Here is a 21,120-nt window from a genome sequence, read left to right on the forward strand (position 1 = left end):
CGGGAGAAGAGACCGCATCGCCACGACGCAGCCCCACCCTGGCATTTTAGTTCCAGCAGGTTTCTGCGCCTCTCCCGGGTATCCGTGTCAGATTTGTCACTGTCGCCCCGCCCCTCAAGCTCCGTCTCCGCCTATTCCCCCTCCCTTCTCTCCTCCCCTTCTCCAACCTCCGGGCTCCGCCGCGCCCCCGCCGGCCCCGCTGCGGTTCTGCGGCTCGGTCGCCCCGCCCTCAGAGTGGCCCCGCCCTCCAGCCCCGCCCCTCCCCTCCTCTCCTATCCTCTCCCTCCCGCCCCGCCCCTCTCCCTCCCGCCCCGCCCCTCTCCCTCCCGCCCCGCCCCTCCCCCTCCCTTTGACGTGGCAGAGGCGGCACCAGCCATGTTGGTCCAGCAGAGTTCTGTGCGCAGGCCGGGGGCGGGGCTGCGCGGTCCCGGATTGCGGTCCCACGGCCGCTCCCGCTCGGCGGAGAGGACGGATTTGTAAGGCAGAGGCTGCGACAGGCGCGGATCTCCTACGTGGTGGCACTGTGGTAAGGATCGACTTCGGGGCCGCGAGCGCTCACTAGGAAGCGGGGGAGGGGCGGCGGCGGGTCCGCTGGGCCGGGGTCTCGAGGGTGGTGCCCACTCTGCCCTCTGGGTGCCCCGGGCCAGGTGGGGGTGCGCTGGGGCTGCGACCCGGCCCAGTGGGGGCTGCCTTGAGCCTTGAACTTGTCACCTTCTCACCCACCACCTCTGCTTAGTTCTGTCAAGGCCTGGGAACCGGCCCCCTCACCCACCTCCCCCGGATCAGGGGTGAAAGATGGAGAGTCGAGTGAAAAACAGCAGTTGGGGCATCTCTCGCAGCACCCCACCCTCCGCTCTTGGCCGATCTGCCTTCCCCACCGCACCTCACCCCACCCCATCACGGCTTCTGGGTTCTTTGGCTTCCTGGGTCATTCCTTGCCTCATCCGAAGAGCCCTAGACTTTGACCTAAGGTGACTTCGTCACTCGTAGTTTGGCCTTGGAAGTTAAAGGGGAGAAGGAGAAAAGTGCCGGCTAGAACTCACACCTTGGGCCTTGATTACAAATAGACTTCAATTTTCAGATTGGACCCATTTTCCGTACTTCCATTCGGCCCTAAGTATTTTCCCGTTTTGGTGGTAAGGGAAAAGTCATCGTAAATCCGCTTGGAATCACTGGAGTGAGTTTATGTTGAATCCGTGTTTTCACGGGAGCTTCCCCAAGGTCCACGCCTCAATGTCGTGAATAACCAGCCAAGTGAACTTGGTTAAAAGAAGTTTTTGATTTAAACATAGATGTATGTTAAGTCTTCCTTTTCTGCCTTCTCCAGTAGTCTAACAGACATCATTTTAGAAGTTCAGTCATTTTTAATTGGCTCAGAATTTTAGATTTGGAAGGGGCCTTGTAGTTTTCCAACCCAAAACTCTCATCTTACCGATGAGAATTTGAGGATCTGAGAGGTTAAGCTATTTGTGCAGTATAATAAATCTAGTCGTGGGAAGTAGTTGAAGATACTTCAACTGAGGATTTTAGGACAGAAAAGTGGGAAAGCCACATTTAATTGTCTGAGAACAGATACATCTGTTTGGAAGGAACTCAAATTTTACTTGCAATTTACAGTTTTTTCACTTAGCTATCTATAAAATGGCTAATGGGCATATATCTGATGTGCTTGGTTACAGTGACTTAAAGTTTCTTTACTTTTAGTTATACCGTGAGAAAGTATTTAAAGTAATTCCCAATGATTATAAGTTGTGCTAAAAAGGAGACATTTCTTTAGAATGGTCTTTTATGTTTTGTACCACTTAATAAAATGTAATGACTAGTCTATTTTCTGCATCCTAGTTTAGTGTTTGAATTAAATTTTTTTAGTTTTATTCTTTTATAGAGACAGTACTAGGGGAGAGAATGCTTATCAAATAATGCCATTTCATAAAGAGCTGGTTTGCAAAAGGACTTTATTTCAGATATGATGTTGTTGAATATGGGACCAAGCCTGGCAGGATTTGTTCTAGAGTGAGTGATTTTAAGATTAATTTCTCCCTTGGAAAGGTGAGGGAATTTGGGGAGGTGTTTTGCATGTCTTTGTAATCAGACCAGTTAAGAAGAAAAACGTGGGACATTTTTCAGACTACTGTTGAAAAGTGATAATGAATAAATAGATGTGATTTAGAGAACAAATATGATCTTAGAGCAGAGCGATTGAGAGGACAAACAGTGAGGAAGAGGAGGGGAATTGTACTCAAATATCAGTCAGGTGATACTCAGTATGTCTCAATAAAAAGTAAGGATGTGGAGTTACAATCCAGGCTGGTTACCTCTTGTAGAAACTTAAACCTGGCCATTGCCTGTGTGTGGATGTCTTCATGATAAGTTTCATAGAGCCTTTCTCTACCAGCTTCCGTGCTTTTAAATTAAGCCCTAGAGTCCTAAGGAGGTGATTCTCAGGACCTGTTTATACTCTTAAACATTATTGAGGATCCAGAAGAAAAGAAGAAAAAAATAAGTTGCTCAGTCACGTCCTACTCTTTGCAACTCCATGGACTATACAGTACATGGGATTCTCCAGGCCAGAATACTGAAGTGGATAGCCTTTCCCTTCTCCAGGGGATCGTCCCAACCCAGGGATTGAACCCAGCTCTCCTGCATTGCAGGAGGATTCTTTACCAGCTGAGCTAGGCTTAATAGAAGACAGGTGGATTTTCAGATCTGCTTGCTGCTGTCTGTTTTGATATGTTGTCTGGTTGAATTGTATGAAGGAAATCTGGCCTCACATAAACACATAGTTGGAAAACTCTTACTGTTTCCTATGCTAAAACTGAGGTTGGCATCTTCTAACTCCCCTCTGATTATCCCTTTCAATAGCCATTTTTTCTTGAATGCTTATATTTTTCTCAAAGCTGTCTCCTATATTTAGCTTTAAAATAATCTTTTCTAAACAAATCTAGTTATCTTAGGATTTCTCTCTACCCTTTGTCAATCTTTGAAAAATCCATGATTGCTTTTGCTTAGTATAAAATTCCCCAATTGTCTCTGAAATTCTGATAGGAGGAATTACAGTGTCTAATTTTTATTTTCTTATTATATTTTCAATTAGGATATAATTGACTAATAACATTCTTATTTCCTTTAAAGAAGGGAAAGTTCTTAGCTGTTTAAGATACTTAGATTTGTTAAGCATCAGTTTCTGTAATTTGTATTATCAAAATATATTTGAGCATTTTTCTGAAAACTGTTATATCTAATAATACCTTGTCTTCCCTCACTTATATTTTAGTATCAGTTCTTCATCCCATCATTGTTCTTAGCAACTTCAGCATCCATGCTGGCTCTGTTGGTACCCTACCTTCATAATTCTTCAATTCTTGATGCCATTCATCGCTCCCACAAATCTTTTAGCCAGCCAGATCGTACTTGAGATTCCATCTTCTTAGACCTTTAAACTTTATAATTTCCCTCCATCACTAACCACTGTTGCAGTTTGAGAGCATGAGATAGACCTGTTTCCTAGGTAGGAGAGCTGGCATCCTAGTCAAGCAGTTAAAGAATAACAAGATGAAGATATCTTTTGATACCGGGCCCTAACCAGAATGGCATCTCCCTCTTCTGGTAGTGAGTTTAAATGATTATATTGAAATTATATATCTCAGATTAGAGTTTAAAATGCTCTCATAAGTTGGAATGTTAGAAGTATTCTGAATTGTTTCTGCAAAAGAAGTAAATGATGTATACATCACATGGAACACTTATCATGTATTTTACTACTTATCATGTATTTATATCTTGTGCCTCAAATGTCCTGTATTAGTATGATAAAAAATTGCCTGTCTAAAATAGAAGTACCTCTTTTAGAAAAATCTTTTTGTTGTGTACTCTTAAGCATTATCTTTAGCAAATTTAGTGGAAGCTTACTACCTTCTGGGTAGAAAAGCATGTGAGTTTTAGAATTTAATGTTTTTGGCAATCTGTTTATTAGAACGATGTAACTCATAAGGCTGATATAGAAAACTTAGGACTTGGATTTTCCCCATTTTTGACTTAAATCAATAGGACATCAATTTTATCATTTATTATTTTTTCTGTAGTTTTTTTCAAGAGTGAACGAAAAAAGGATAAAATACCTCATTTGGGGCTTAATGAGCTTTGGGTTCTGTAGAGCCATTCATTATTTTATTATAATTGAGGTCATTGTTCATTACTAATTTTTTTCTGAAATAATTATTTTCTTTCGTTTATGATTTCTAATGAATGAGTATCAGTGGAACTTGGAAAAACATACTTATTTTGAATTTTCTTAATAAGATTTAAAAATATCTTTAAATTTTGTTACAGAAATAAGAATCAAGCTCTACAATGACAACCTATTTGGAATTCATCCAACAAAATGAAGAACGAGATGGAGTCCGATTTAGTTGGAATGTTTGGCCATCGAGTCGATTGGAAGCTACAAGAATGGTCGTTCCAGTAGCAGCCTTATTTACACCACTGAAGGAGAGACCAGATTTGCCACCCATTCAATATGAACCTGTTCTCTGTAGTAGGACCACTTGCCGTGCAGTCTTGAATCCTTTATGGTAATTAAAGTATATGGAAAACACTAAAGTGTCCCTATGATTTAAAAATGTAGTTTCTTTCTTGTTCATTTATATAAAATGTTTTTGTTTATAGCTGTTTTTTCTTTTTTTTTTTCAAATATATACTTTATTTTTTTTTTCCATTTATTTTTATTAGTTGGAGGCTAATTACTTTACATCATTACAGTAGTTTTTGTCATACATTGAAATGAATTAGCCATGGATTTACATGTATTCCCCATCCCAGTCCCCCTATAGCTGTTTTTTCAAGTTAAAGTAGAACCAAAGAGCTATAAAATTTTAGACTCATACTAGTTGTAGTGAGTTAAAAAGAAACCAAATGCAAAACTGTCAGTATGTAAACTGTTAGATTCTATCAGTATTCTTTAGATACTGATGCTGGCTATCACCTCATTTTGTGTCATTTGAAAAGTCTTAAATGAGTGGTATGGTGTTTCAAAAATGTTATGATTTCTTGTTATATAAGCCAGACTCTGAAGAATCACCTTTTATTCCTCTTTCTACTCCTTCTCTTTCCACTCAATCCACTGGCAAATCTGGTGGATTCTGTCTCAAGAACATTACTGATCCTGTCTCTTACTCTCATTCTCTGCTAGTACATGGTGTTTCAAAAGATGGTGATCTTTTCTTGGGTGGCTTTGTTATCCTCCTAACTGTTCTTCTTGTTTCCATTCTTGCCTTTCAATAGTCTCTTCTCCACCCAGAAGAGTGGAAAATTACACTTATAATGAAAAATCCAAACCCCTTATCAAGACCTGTAAAGCTCTATATAATCTAGCTTGTGTATATTTCTGCCTTCATCTGTATCATCCATTTTCTTCATTTTCACCTACATTACACCTTATCATCTTTCTATTCTTGGATATACCTAACTTATTTCTACCACAAACTTTGTGCAGTAGCTATACATGCTGCCTGGATTGCTCTGCCCCCAGATTTTCCTATAACTGGTTTCTTTTCATTTCAGTTACATTTTAGTTGTTTATTAATGAAGGCTTTCCTTTAAAGTTGCCCTCCCAAATAACATTCTCATGTCTTGCTTTGGTATCTTTAGTTTTTATTACCACTATCTAAAAGTATCTTCTGCATTTATGCATTTATTGTTTATGGTCTTTCACTTCTAGAATATAAGCGTTAAGATATTAGGACCTTTGATCTCATTTACTTATCATCAGCACCTAGGATAATGGCATTCAATAACTGTATATATTTGTATTGAATATGTGTTTTCTAGAGCTGAGTTTAGAAGTTACTGAGTCACTTGGAGGAAAAAAATAGTATTATCTTAATTTATTGTTGGTATTTGCTGTATATTAAAAGTTACAATATATTCATTTTGGTGAGCTTGTATGTGTTAAAAGTATGCATTAAATATTGGCAACACCTAAAAATACATGGCTTTTAAAGATTGCTTTCACTGTCAATTTGAATTAATTCATTTTCAGAAAGAAGTTAATTTTATTGAAATTGGAATTACTGCACAGTTTAGCTGAATCATGAGCTATTGTATCTTTTCTTAAAACAGTCAAGTGGATTATCGAGCAAAACTCTGGGCTTGCAACTTTTGTTATCAAAGGAATCAGGTAAGAAAGCCCCCAATGTAGATGTTAATGTTGTAATACTAATGCTGATCTATATATGCATGAAAATACATATTTAAAAATAAAGATTAATTTTTTATAGCCTTAAATAATAAGTGATTAAAGTATCTTTTTAAGTAATTAAGTGATCAGGAAATAATTCTTTACAGTTTAAAATTTCATTACTTGGTAATAATTTCTTAAAATATTTTGCTTTTTTCTACCTGTAGTTTCCACCGACTTACGCTGGTATATCTGAACTGAATCAGCCTGCTGAACTTTTACCTCAGTTTTCTAGCATTGAATATGTAGTTCTGGTAAGAACATAAGAGTAACTCTTTAAGAAAGTTTAAAATATCCAGTAATTTAGCAGTACTACCAAAATTATTATTCAGTTGAGCTGACTTAAAAGGTTCATTCTTCATTCTCACATTGAATTGATTGAGCATTTCAAAGGTAAGAACTGTCAAGGTCAGTTTGAGCAAGGTAATTTCTATTGTAGTTATTTGAAAGGTGGTCAGGATTTTGGGTGGGGAGGTTTGATTTGCTGTATCGAGTAGGTCAATATATAGTAAGGAATCAATTTTGCTTTGTAGTTGGAAGGTTAGTTACAGATACTTGGTCAATATGATACTGGAGCTTAATGATATATCCCCAAATCTAATGATGAAACTACTCTTGAATTGGTTCTTGTTAGGAAAATAATTTTTCTTCCCTTTCTGAACAGCTTTACATAGTTTATTTTAATACTTAAGTATTAAGGTAATATCTTTTATGAATGTTGTAGAGAAAGCAGAATATGACTCACTTGAGTCTGTCAGTAATTTGTCCACCTGACTAGTTTCTAGTTCCTTTACAATGCAATTCAGATTAGATAATTATTTTATAAAAATAACATAATTTTGCTGTTAAGCTTTAAAGTTACTGTTTTCTTATTTTAAAAGAAATGTTTGTTGTAAGAAATGAAACTTCATGCAGTTAAGTAAAACTGAAAGTGAAAGTCCCCTTCGTGTAACATAACTAATGTTCATAAACTTAATTTTTCACTTGATATATTAGATATAGAATCTGTTTCATTTGTACAATGGCTTTATTAGAATTCCATTGTTAAACATATAATACATTATTTAATTAGTCCTCTATTGATTATCCTATGTATTGAGCTGAAGTGTTATACTTTTAAAACATTTTTTTATCACAATATTTTTTAAAAGCGTGGTCCTCAGATGCCTTTGATATTCCTCTATGTGGTTGATACTTGCATGGAAGATGAAGATTTACAAGCCCTGAAAGAATCTATGCAGATGTCACTAAGCCTTTTACCACCTACAGCTTTGGTTGGCTTAATTACTTTTGGGAGAATGGTGCAGGTTCATGAACTTGGATGTGAGGGCATTTCAAAAAGCTATGTCTTCAGAGGAACAAAAGATCTGTCTGCCAAACAACTGCAGGTAAACAACAAGAATGGTAGTTTGCCTGTCTCTGCATATCTTTCTATGTATGTCTAAAAATGCCTTCTAGATACATGTTTCCAGAAAATGTTATGAATGACTAATATAGTTGTCTTATAACAAAGCCTTTAAATTGAGTGTTGGCCTCAGCTTTCTTTTGTTTGCCTTACGCTGTAATCATAGAGATTGAAGACCCTTCACCTCTGAAGTATCCGTAAAACTTGGAGTGAAACTGAAGCTATTTTGCTAGAGATTTGAAGGCTTGTAGAAGAGTTATGCTGAGGACTGAGAGGAGGCAGCCACACAGTGTTAGCTCTTGTTTCTTTGCATGTCACTTAGGAGCTGAACACGTTGTGTTTGGCAAGGGAAGATATTTTAAGGCTTGAGAGTTAATAGGTGAACCGTGAATATATATATATTTTTATACACTGGGATATTTTTGTTTTTGGAGCAAATTAAAGCCTTGTCTTCCAAGGCAGGGAATTATGTGCAACATACTAGGATTATCTTGGTATATTTTTCAAAATCTTTTTCTGTCTAGATATTTTGATAGATCATGAGAGATATTCATATTACTTTAAATGAATATGTTCATCAATTGGAAGATAGTTGACAGGGCAGAGAATGTTCATATAAGTCAGAGAATTAAAAATCATAGGCATGCAAGATGTTTATTACATTATAACCCCCCTTTATACAATTCCTTATGGTCTATCCATCATATTTATTATTACACTTATTTAGCTAATGCTTTAACTTTTGTTGGTTTCACCAGGTTTAAATTTCCTTATAGTCAGGGACTATTTATATTTTTCACCATTACATACCTGGCCCATAACAGATACTTGAACTGTATAGCTGCTGAAAGGAATAAATGAATACAAGTTAAGAATACAGACATTCAAGTTACACAGTAGTTTATTTTGACTATTAATTAGAAATGAAGTATTCTGAGCCAGTTTCCCCCTTCTTTGCTCACATGGCACTTTGTACTTTGCTCTCTTATGATGTTTATTTCATTGTATCACTGTTTACCTGACAGTGTCCCCATTTGGAACTTTTGCTTTCAAGGGAAGAGATTTTGCGTTCTTTATTTTTGTGTTTCTAATGCCTATGGAAGCACCTTCCATGCCATAAATAGTTAGTACATCTTTGTAGGAGTAATTAAATGGACATCACAGAAATTATCTCTTTACAGGAAATGCTGGGGCTCTCTAAGGTACCAGTTACTCAAGCAACACGTGGTCCTCAGGTGCAGCAGCCACCTCCTTCCAACAGGTAATAAATACGGCAAAAAGAACCTCACAGTTTTACAGTTAATGCATCTGTCTTCACCCTTAACTTGAACACAGGCCTTCAGTGATACAATACTGTTAAATATTTTTAGAAAAATACTGAATTAGTATACTTTTTAAAGAGTTGAGGTAACATCACATCGCTGAAATGGTTGGTTTTTCTTCATTACAATGTAAGGAGTTACTTTAGTTTTGATACAGTCTTTAAAAATTTTTTTTAGTGTTGGAGTATATTTGTTTTTTTTTGATTTATGTGGGGCATTTTATTTACTTACTTGTTTGGATGGCACTGGGTCTTTGTTGTTGCGCGGACTTTTCTCTGGTTGCTGTGAGCAGGGGTTGCTCTTCAGTCTCAGTGCAAGGGCTTCTCACTGAAGCGGCCTCTGCCATTGCGGAGCACAGGCTCTCACGTGGACGGGCTCAGGAGTCGCGGCTCCCAGGCTCCAGGGCCCAGGCTCTCGCGTGCGCGGGCTCGGGAGTCGCGGCGCCCAGGCTCCAGGGCCCAGGCTCTCGCGTGCGCGGGCTCGGGAGTCGCGGCGCCCAGGCTCCAGGGCCCAGGCTCAGTAGTTGTGGCACAGGGGTTTAGTTGCAGCTTTTTCTGTTAAACTTACTAATCAGAGGTGGTATTAGTAAAATAGAGTTGATGCATCTTCTCATAATTAATTCAGTAACTTTAAAACTTACTAGATTGGTAAACAGAAGATTCAGCCTCAAAGTAATACTTGGTTTGAGTGTTTTCTTTACAGTAGTTGTACACACGCAGTTCCTCAGCGGTAGACAGCATCACTTGGGAGCTTACTTGAAATGCAAATTCTTGGTCACCACCCCAAACCTACTGAAACAAAACCCTGGAACCAGCAGTCTGTCAGTACAAACCCTCTCACTGATTCTGATATACACAAAAGTTTGAGAACCATTTGGTCTGCCATGTATTCAGCTGCTTTTTCTGTTTTTAAGAAGTGTTTGTTTCTTAAACCTTCACCCACAGACATTTATCAATAGCTTTTTATTTTATTTTGTTCTGTAGATTCTTGCAGCCAGTACAGAAGATAGACATGAATCTCACAGACCTTCTGGGAGAACTTCAGCGAGACCCCTGGCCTGTACCACAGGGAAAGAGACCTCTGCGTTCCTCTGGGGTGGCACTTTCCATAGCTGTAGGACTCCTTGAGGTAGTGACAGTAGCTTTATTTTGGAGTGAAATATGTACGTGTGTGTGTGGACTAATATGCACAAGATGATGCTGGGTGGAAAAATTAGGTCACGGGACAGCACATACATGATTTTATTTAAAGTTTGATCTGTGGTATATCCTTTTGTGTGTAGAGAAACTTCTGGAATGATGTTTTCCCAAATATTAAGAGTGGCAGGATAAGGAGAATTTTACTAAATACAATTTGAAAATTTTAAACTTGATATATCTTAGCTTTATATTAATAATTAGAAGAGTTTTTGTTAAAAAAAGTTTTTTTAAATTTGAAATGTTAACTAGAAAAGTTGCAAAGGACTTTTTTCTCTGAACTATTTGTGATTAAGTAATGTTCCCAACTCCATGAATACTTTAGCTGTATTTTCTATAAACTGAGATATTCTCCTATATAACCACAATACAGCTTTTAAAATCAGGTTTTAAAATATGTGATATATATATCAGTATATATATATATATATGCTGATGTTTTATACAATACATGACACTGATGTATTGTTGTGTTGTTGTTGTTCAGTTGTTAGTTGCATCTGACTCTTTGCGACCCCATGGACTGCAGCACACCAGGCTTCCCTGTCCTTCACGATCTCCCAAGAGTTTGCTCAAATTCATATCCATTGAATTATACAATACATAGCACAGATATATTACTGCCATCTAATTCTCAGAACTCATTCAAGTTTCATTGATTATCTCAATAATTTTTTTTGCTTAAAAGATTTAATTCAGAGGCATGTAGTGATTGGGCTTCCCAGGTGACACTAGTGGTAAAGAACCTGCTTGCCAATGCACAAGACATAAGAGACGTAGGTTTGATCCCTGGGTCAGGCAGATCCCCTGGAGAAGGGCATGGCAACCTACTCCAGTGTTTGTGCTTGGAGAATTCCATGGATAGAGGAGCCTGGTGGGCTACAATCCATGGGGTCATAAAGAGTTGGACACGACTGAAGCAACTCAGCATGCATGCACGCACATGTAGTGATTATGTCTGTTTAGTCTCTACTTGAGTACATTTCCTCAGCCTTCCTTTACTTTCATGACCTTGGCATGTTGGAAGATTCAGGCCAGTATATAGAATGTCTCTCAAATTAGGTTTGCCTTGATGGTAGCCTTACAATTAGATTGAGGTCTTGCATCTTTGGCAGGAAGATCACAGAAGTGATCTGTTCTTTTTATAGCTTATCAGGTGACACATGATTTTCATTTGCCCCATTATTGATGATGATCACTTTGATCATTCACTAAAATGTGTCTGGCAGAAGTCTCCACTGTAAAATTATTCTCATTTCTCTTCCCTTTATGATTAATAAACATTAGATGGTGAGGATCTTTAAAACCATGAAAATATCCCATTCCTCATCAAACTTTCAATTTATTCATTTATTTATTAATATCATTGTGGATTGATAGTTTCCTGTTTTATACGAGTTATAATCTGTTACTTTGAGTTTTTTTTTCTTTTAACTTTCTAGTTTGACATAATTCCAAACATGTGGAAAAGTCACAAAAATCGTTTAAAGAATTCCTTTATATCTTTTAACCAGATTCCTCAAATGTTAACATTTATTACATTTGATTTGTCCTTCTCTTTCTAGATACTTATATAGATAGTAAAACCATTTGAAAGTAAGTTACAAATATGTCCTTTTACTTCTAAGTACTTTAGTGTGTACTTCTTAATTACACAAGAACATTGCTTTTGTAATGCAGTTCATGTAACAGTCATGAGATAACATTGATAGAACACTATTTTCCAAATCTTTAAACTTTATTCAGATTTCACCAGTTATCCTAATAATACTCTATTGTATTCAGTTGTCATGTCTCTTTAGTGTCCTGTATTCTAATAGTTCCTCAGTTTTTCTTTGTGTTTCGTGACATTAATATTTTTTAAGAGTACAGCCTAGTTATTTTTTTATTTTAATTTTGAAATTTTTAATTGTAGGACAATGGCTTTGTAATGTTGTGTTAGTTTAGGCTAGTTATTCTGTAGATTGACTTTCAATTTGGGTTTATCTGATCTTTTCTCATAAGTAGATTGAGCTTTTGCACTTTTGGCAGGAATATTGCAAAAAAATGCAAATACTGATTTGCGATCTGCTTAGTGGAGCATCTCAGAAAGTCCATGATGTGACATTAACTTATTTTATTTCTGCTGGTTTACTTAGCTTTGTTCACTTGATCAAAGTAGTTTCTACCAGGTTTCTTCACTGTAGCATTATATTTTTCCCATTGTAAGTATCTAATGGGTAAATTCCTTGTGTACTCATCAAACTTTTACCCCTTTAGCATCCATTCTTGATTCTTGCTTGATCAATTATTATTGTGCGGGGGGGTAAATAGTGACTAATTCCATCATTTCTTCTACATTTATTGACTTTCTACTTGAGGAAGAGTGTTCTATTCTTCATTTATATGATTATATCAATGTGAATTCTTATTTCATCCAATGGAATATATTCCTTTACTGTCATTATTTATTTTGAAAATCAAATTGTCCAGATTTGGCCAATGGGAACCCTTTCAAGCTGGCTTCTGGGTCCTTATTATATGTCCTCATCATTGTTTGAACATTTACTTGCTTTCTAGTATAGTAAGATGTTCAAGGCTCATTTTACATGTTCCTTGCCCTTGACCTGAAATCAGCCATTTAAAAGCCCTGGTTTCTTTTAGCTCTGTTTGTTTTTGAACATAACCATGCTTCTACTTCTGCTTTATTGACTATGCCAAAGCCTTTGGCTGTGTGAATCACAACAAATTGTGGAAAATTCTTAAAGAGATGAGAATACCAGACCATCTTACCTGCCTCCTGAGAAATCTGTATGTAAGTCAAGAAGCAACAGTTAGAACCAGATGTGGGACAAAAAAATGCTTCCAAATTGGGAAAGGAGTACATCAAGGCTGTATACTGTCACCCTGCTTTTATTTAACTTATATGCAGAGTACATATAATGCCAGGCTGGATGAAGGACAAGCTGGAGTCAAGATTGCTGGGAGAAATATCATTAACCATAGATATGCAGATGACATCACCCTTACGGCAGAAAGTGAAGAGGAACTGAAGAGGTTCTTGATGAAAGTGAAAGAGGAGAGTGAAAAAGTTGGCTTAGAACTCAGTATTCAGAAAACTAAGATCATGGCATCTAGTCCCATCACTTCATGTCAAATAGATAAGGAAACAATGGAAAAAGACTTTATTTTTTGGGCTTCAAAATTGCTGCAGTTGGTGACTGCAGCCATGAAATTAAAAGATGCTTGCTCCTTGGAAGGAAAGCTATGACCAGCCTAGACAGCATATTAAAAAGCAGAGACATTACTTTGCCAACAAAGGTCCATCTAGTCAAAGCTATGGTTTTTCCAGTAGTCATGTATGGATGTGAGAGTTGGACTATAAAGAAAGCTGAGTGCCGAAGAATCGATGCTTTTGAACTATGGTGTTGGAGAAGACTCTTGAGAGTCCCTTGGACTGCAAGGAGATCCAACCAGTCAATTCTAAAGGAGATCAGTCCTGAGTGTTCATTGGAAGGACTGATGCTGAAGCTGAAGCTCTCATACTTTGGCTACCTGATGTGAAGAACTGACTCACTGGAAAAGACCCTGATGCTGGGAAAGATTGAAGGCCAGAGGGGAAGGGGATGACAGAGGATGGATGGTTGGATGGCATCACCGACTTGATGGACAAGAGTTTGAGCAAACTCTGGAAGTTGGTGATGGACAGGGAATCTGGCGTACTACAGCCCATGGGATTGCAGAGAGCTGGACACGACTGAGTGACTGAACTGATGGTTCATGTGTTCACTGTTAGCAGAATGTCATTGCTTTTATGTCCTAGTGAACAGAGCTAAGAAGTAAATATGTATAAGAAGATAAGTAGATATATCTATATGTATGTCTCTCTCTCTCTATAGCTGTATATTTGTATACATACACACATACCCATATAATTAAGTGTATGTGTACAGATGTGTGTGTTTATTTACACATATATCTACATTCGCCTGCTAACATCTATGTCTATCTCTATTAAAACCTTAAACACTATATATATTAAAAACCAAGAGTTCTTTCAGATGTATCTAATTCCAATTTAGTACCACAGGGTTTATTCTGTCCTTCCCACTTTGCATATTTGTAACTCCTTCTTTGACTGTGAGAAGCTGGCTGTGACTATTCAAAATATATTTACTTGTTTGCTCAGTCGTAGAATACAGATAGACTAGTTTTAGAATTTTTAGCTCATACCTCTGTGAATAAAGCCTAGGAATTAGGGCTCAAGGTTTATTTAACATTCTGAGGATATATGAGACAAAATATACCATACTCAAAAGTGAACTGGGTTAGTTATCCATACCCTCCCCCCACTTCGTGTGGTTATGTTTTTCATTTGTTGCACATTCTGTACATTTCTTTTTTTAAAAATCCCATTCTTGTTTTGCATGTGTGTATATGTATAGTGAAACATTAACATGCTTCCAAATCAAAGTTGTACAAAACTGTGTATTCAGAGTAGTGTCAGTCCCTTTGTTGTATGAAATTTGTCTTCTAGTAAATTTCTTAAGAAGATGTAAGGGTACAGAATCTCATGAACTGTCTAATGTTTAAACATTTCTTCTGAGGCTTTTTTATAGTTGAAGGATAACTTGGCAGGATGTAAAAAGCCTCGCTTCTAGTTTTTGAGAATGATCCTCTGTTGTTTTCTTGCTTTGATGATTTTGAGAAGACTGATGCCAGTCTAATTCTCATGCCCATGTAAATTATTTGATCACTTTGCTTGGAGATCTTGAGGAATTTATCTTTATTATCTTAATAGCATTAGTAGAGTGTCTTGTGGGTAAATTTTCTCTAGTGTCTGGTGATCCTTTTTTATATGTGTATTCAAATCTTTTGTTTCTATAAAGTTTTCTTGTATCATAATTTTAAGTGTTAGTTTTTTCATTGTTTTATCTACTTTAAGAACTCCAGTTACACATAAATTGGATCTTTGCTTGTTTTCCATTTCAGCCACTTTGTCTGTGCTCTTTTATTCTTCTTTACTTCGTTTTTATGCTCTTGGGTATTTTCTTGCTTTTCTTCAGTTTCCTTTAAGTTTTCATTTGAATTTGGCAGTTGTTCTATGCTGGTTGCTAGCTCCCTTCTTTTTCTCCCCTGTACTTTTCCCCAAACTGCGCTTGCTCTGTGTGAAGGTTTGCGTGGGAGATAGCTCACTGGGACTTAGTGTTTATTTTTTTCCTTATAAGTAATTCAAAGTTTAAATGTTTTTTGTGTTCTAGTTATGAAGATGTGTGGTTTGTATACTTTTATTTGTTCTTCTTTACTGATGTTTCAGCTTTACATGATTGCTATTACATCAGGAAGATGATACCTAGGATGAAAAGAGTACTTTTATTTATTAATCTAGTTTAAGAAAGTTATACAAGTAATAAGTATACCTAATTAAAACATTCAAACAATATATAAGGATATATGAAAATGAAAATTAAAAGGCAGTTTTCCTTGCTCTTCCCTAGATTTGTTAAGTATGTGATTTTTTAAATTATTATTAAAGTTTATGTCACTTACATTCTTTTCTGCACTTGATCTTAGCCAAAAGCCTGAGAAGTGTTATATTCTTTTCTGAATGTAATGAATAAGTAGCTTGAAAATGCACTCTGAGTTTTTATTCAATAACTGCTTATAGAAATTAAAAATAAAAGCATTTTGAATATGATATTATTCATTACTAATGTGGAACAAATAGAGTGCCCTATTTTCTTCTTCTTTCTGTACTCCTTCCTGTCTGTACTAGTTAAGCAGGAGGAACAACCTTGCTTATAGGGATCAGGTTTATAGATAATTTTAAAATTAGAAAAATAAAATAAGGAAAACATGGTTATTAGAATAGAATTTCAAAAGAAAGATATTAACATCTTGTGTTTAAATTTTGTTTTAAACGTTTGATTATTCTTGAATATGTGTGCTTTCCTGTTGTTTAGAAAGAATATATCAAAATTCACTATCAGAAATGTATATCCATGTTTCCCTTTAAACTCTTCTCACGGGTTACTTTTTCCTGATAGTGTACTTTTCCCAACACTGGTGCTCGTATCATGATGTTCATTGGTGGTCCAGCCACTCAGGGCCCTGGAATGGTAGTTGGAGATGAACTGAAGACACCCATAAGATCATGGCACGACATTGAAAAAGACAATGCCAAATATGTCAAAAAGGGAACTAAGGTAAGTTTTATTTTTAAGTCTTTTTGCCTTATTAGAAAAATTCATTTGATGAAAGAGGAGGAATATAATTACTTGATGATAAATCCGATATTGTGGTGATCCTATAAGCTGCCGTTCAGAATTAGAGAAATAGTCTTTTTTTCCTTGATAACTTAGGGTATTTTATTTTCTGGTTTTAAATATTTAAAAACTTAATTTTGTTGTTTAGTTGCTCAGTTGCGACCCTGTGGACTGCAGCACGCCAGGCCTCCCTGTGTATCACCAACTCCTGGAGCTTACTCAAACTCATGTCCATTGAGTCGGTGATGCCATCCGACCATCTCATCCTCTGTTGTCCCCTTCTTCTCCTGTCTTCAATCTTTCCAAGCATCAGGGTCTTTTCCTTTTTTTTTAATTTGTGAAGAAAGCTTTTTTTTTGTTAACCAGAGTTTTCTATTCATTGTATTGTCATGGGTTTTAACATTTAACAAGATTATCTTTCAGGAATCAGTTCGGATTTACAGCATGGTGGCTATAAAATTAAATACTGAGGTCCATGCTTATGAAGCTAATTGGCACATAATGATCAATATAATGACATTTTAGTAATTCCAAATATTTATTTTAATTATTCAAATTCTTTTGTTTGCCTTCAGGCTGAGCCTTTACAGACTGTTTTGCAGCCCTCTGTATAAAATATGTCCCAAGATGGACACCTATGAAGGAAATCACAGCTACAAGAAGCCAGTTCTTTCTGATCCAACTGCTATTTTTCATCTCTTCTTTCTAGCTCAAGCTCTGACTCAGAGCTGCTTCTTTCTGAAACTTGCAAACCTGTTACTTCCCTGGGAGGTGGTTCTTCTTAGGACTTGTAAGTGCCAGTGTTGTCCTCAGAGAGGTTGTCCTTACTAGGAATTTGGAAAACAGGGCTGCTTTTGATCCTGTGCCACCCCAAATGTATGAACCCAATCAGAGGTACCATAACAACCAGAACTTTGTAGTCTTTCCAGAAGTTCTGAAAGCTCATAGTACTTCAGCATCAGCGTGCCCTCCTCCAGTCTACCTGCCACTGCCCTTACGTTTCCTGGATCCTCTCTGAACACGCTCCTGCCCGCCGGCCGCTGCCCGCAGCCTCCGAGGCTGCACCCCGAGCCGCTGCCGCTCCCCAGGGTCTTTTCTAATGAGTCAGATCTTCGCATCCGGTGGCTGAAGTATTAAAAACTTTAAAAATTTAATTTTTAAATTAAAAACTTACTAGTGGACACCAGTAGGTGTCTCTTTAAAAGTTAATCCTGGGAGAAAACCTGTGTGTCTTTTTAATATTCATGTTAATGAACGTCTTTCCCATAAGGAAGAATTTCTTAAATTTTCCTATTTCTTGTTTCCAAGAGGCTGCCCTTTAGATGTGAGTATTATTCGTAATTTGAATAGTCCATCATTTTCTCATGAGTTGTTCTCTGTTCATGAAACTTCAATTTTACCTGGGTTTGTGACAGTACATTTTTACTACTTTTAATTCTTGACACCCTTGTATTGGTTCTGCTTGTTAATTCCCAACCATCCCCCCTTTAAAAAAAATTCTCTAAAGTTTACAATTTTAGCTTGGTTGTGCTGTATTGTCTCATATTTTTTTTTTGGTAGTCATTATTCAATTTTTAGTATGTAGTTAATAACAGATAATTTTTGTTACTATTAATGGATAATACTTTCCTGACACCTAATTTCTCTTTTGAGCTTGGAATATTTCTTAGAGCTGCAAAAAAAGTTTTATATTTGTTTATCTTAACGCTTTTGTTATTGTCTCTCTGTTTTTGATGTTACTTGGGTATAGATTTAGCCAAGAAAAATTCTTCTATTACTGATTCTTCTATTATTTTTATGTATGAAGAGCAAGATGTTCACTATGCTTTTCTTCAAGGTTAACTTGATTGAAGAGTTTAGAAAGAATAGCAGTTAAAGAATGTGAAAGTGCCAGACTTACTATAATGTATTGTATTATTTTATGAGACATTATAGAAAATTAAATTAGGACAAATCACATTTAAATTATTATGGACTCTGAACATTTCTTAGATCATCTTGACCTATTAATGGCAAAAGAGTTATAGGATGATGAAGTTTGTACATTACTTTGATTTGATCTTAAAAATTCTGTTGTAGCATTTTGAAGCATTGGCTAATCGTGCTGCTACCACTGGTCATGTAATTGATATCTATGCATGTGCATTAGATCAGACAGGTCTCCTGGAGATGAAATGCTGTCCTAACCTTACCGGGTATGTATTCACATTTTTATAAGTTTTACAATTAAAATTAATAATGAGAGTTTACAAATATAAACCAATGACAGTTTTGGAAAAAGTAACTGAGTCATCATCCGGCCACTCTCAGGCAACAGCTATTAAGTTCTTGATACTCCTTTCAGTGATGCTCACTTTAAATTTTTTCTAAAATACAGTTAAAAAGGCACAAGTTCTTTTTGAAAAGCTCATCTTGATACTCTTAAGTCATTGTTGTATTTTATTACTTTAGTGGCTTTTGTGAAATTTAATCAACATACCATAAAATTTACCCATTTAAAGCATATAATTTATTGTACTTTCTTTTGGCTGTGCTGCATGGCATGTGGCATGTGGGATCTTAGTTCCCCGACCAGGGATTAAACCAGGGCCCTCTGCATTGGGAGCACAGAGTCCTAACCATTGGACAGCCATGGAAGTCCCTAAAGCATATAATTTATTTTTTTAGTATATTCTAACTATCAACATAATTTAATTTTAGGGCATTTACATTATCCCAGCAAGAAACTCTGTACCCATTAGCAGTCACTCGCTATTTCTCCTTCCTTCCCCTCCCCTTTCAGCCTAAACAACCACTAAACTGCTTTCTTTCTGTCTCTATAGATTTGCCTATTCTTGATATTAGGGGGAAGCCATTTTGTCCTTCTCCATTAAGAATAACATTAGCTGTGGATTTTTGTAGATGCTTTTATCAGGTTGAATATTTTCCTATCCCTCGATTGTTGGATTTTACTTTGAGTGAGATGGGAAGTCATTAGTGAGTTTTTGGGAGAGGAGTGGTATGATTTAACTAAATGTTTTAAAAGGGTCATTGATTTCAGTTGTCTTCAGCAGTGAGATACAGGAATACCAAGTGGTGGTTTCACAGGTGGTGAGACATGGTTGGATTTTGGATATATTTAGAAGATAGAAGATTTGCTGATGGGTTGGATCTGGGGTTTGAGAAGAGCAAATGAGTCTAGAAGGATTGTGCTGTTCCTTATTGAAATGGGTACGACTGGGAGGAAGAACAGTTGGGGAGAAGATTAGGAGTTCAGTTCTGAGCATGTTTGGTTTAATATGCCAGTAGACATCCGTTGGAGGAGTTGAGTAGGTAGTTGGATATTAGAACCTGGAAGGCAGAAGATAGGTCTGGATTTATATCTGTAGATATAAATGTGGGAGTTGCCAGAATAGTACACGTTTTTTTTAAAGTAGTAAAAGTGGATGAGATTGTAAGATTGTGTAATTTATCACTGTGAAGGTCATTGGTGACTTTCCTAAGAGGTTGAAAGTTGACTTAGAATGAATAAGAAAAGGAACAGGAGAGGGGAGTGGGAGCAGCTGGTATAGACCAGAACTTCTCAGACTTCCATTTCACATTTACACATCAGCTGGATATCTTGGTAAAATGCAGATTCTGGATTTAGTATGCATAGGATGGGACTTGAAATTCTGCTTTTCAAACAAGACCCTTGGTGATGCTAATGTTGATGGATCAAGGGCCACACTGACTAGGAAGGTATAGACAGCTCTTGCATAAAAGTTTGTTGTAAAAGGGAGCAGGTAATAGGGTGCAGTATATGTTGCCATTAATTTAGGATGCTTAACTAGGTTTAGTATAACGTAGATCATTATAGATGGTATGTTTACAGAAGTAGAAAATCTGAAAGAATGTACCTGTCGACTGTAAAATCAGTATGTTAGGTTGTCAAGACTTCTAAATCAGAGTCAGTGTACAAGCTTCAATTATATTTTTATATACCAGTAACAAATACAGTAGACCCTTGAACACCATGAATTTGAACTGCACAGGTCCACTTATATGTGGATGTTTTTTCAGTAAATATACACTGAATTACTACACTATCCTTAGTTGGTTGAATCTGGGGATGTGGAACTGTGGATACAAAGGGGTAACTAAAAAGTTTTACATAGATTTTTGACTGAGCATAAGGGTCTGTGTCCCAACTCTGGGTTGTTCAAGAGTCAACAATAAAGAGCAAGCAAAATTTAACAACATACAATCTTTAATAGCATCAGAGATGACATAAATTAGGACTTTAGCAGTATCAAAAATAAAATTACTGTTGAGTACTTCCCTGGAACTTCAGTGACTAAGACTTCACACTCCCAATGTAGGGGGCCTGGTTTCAATCCCTGGTCCAGGAACCAGATCCTGCATGCCTCAGTGAAGACCTTGCACAGCCAAATAAGTAAATAACATTGATTAATTACAGTTTTATTCTTTTGCCTAATTTAATTTTTGATTGTTTTTATTATTTAAAAACTGCTCAAAATGTTTTTATTATTTAAAAACTATATAAAATGTTTATAAATGTTTGTACTCATGTTTATGAGTATATGTTTCCTCTTTTAATTTTTTATTAAAATTTTTTTTAATCCCCCATTTAATGTAAACAGAAATTTTACATGCCTTCCCCTACTTTGCATTTTTTCCTGCTTTGCATTTTTTACCCACATCCTGGAAATAGATTTATACAGTTGACTCTTGAACC

General features: G+C 36.6%; 1 protein-coding gene across 1 annotated transcript in view; it reads left to right on the forward strand.

Annotated features, from left to right (window-relative positions):
• Positions 1–352: 352 nt before the first annotated feature.
• Positions 353–21,120, forward strand: part of SEC23A (SEC23 homolog A, COPII coat complex component) — a 57,952-nt gene continuing 37,184 nt past the window's right edge. The window contains exons 1-9 of the mRNA XM_020916574.2: positions 353–526; positions 4,330–4,571; positions 6,118–6,175; positions 6,403–6,489; positions 7,387–7,623; positions 8,822–8,901; positions 9,946–10,090; positions 16,185–16,343; positions 18,483–18,598. Coding sequence (XP_020772233.1) covers positions 4,351–4,571; positions 6,118–6,175; positions 6,403–6,489; positions 7,387–7,623; positions 8,822–8,901; positions 9,946–10,090; positions 16,185–16,343; positions 18,483–18,598 — 1,103 coding nt within the window. The 5' untranslated portion in view covers positions 353–526; positions 4,330–4,350. The remainder of the gene's footprint in view (positions 527–4,329; positions 4,572–6,117; positions 6,176–6,402; positions 6,490–7,386; positions 7,624–8,821; positions 8,902–9,945; positions 10,091–16,184; positions 16,344–18,482; positions 18,599–21,120) is intronic.

The sequence above is a fragment of the Odocoileus virginianus genome, chromosome 16 (genome assembly GCF_023699985.2).
Source record: "Odocoileus virginianus isolate 20LAN1187 ecotype Illinois chromosome 16, Ovbor_1.2, whole genome shotgun sequence".
Taxonomy (NCBI): Eukaryota; Metazoa; Chordata; class Mammalia; order Artiodactyla; family Cervidae; genus Odocoileus; species Odocoileus virginianus.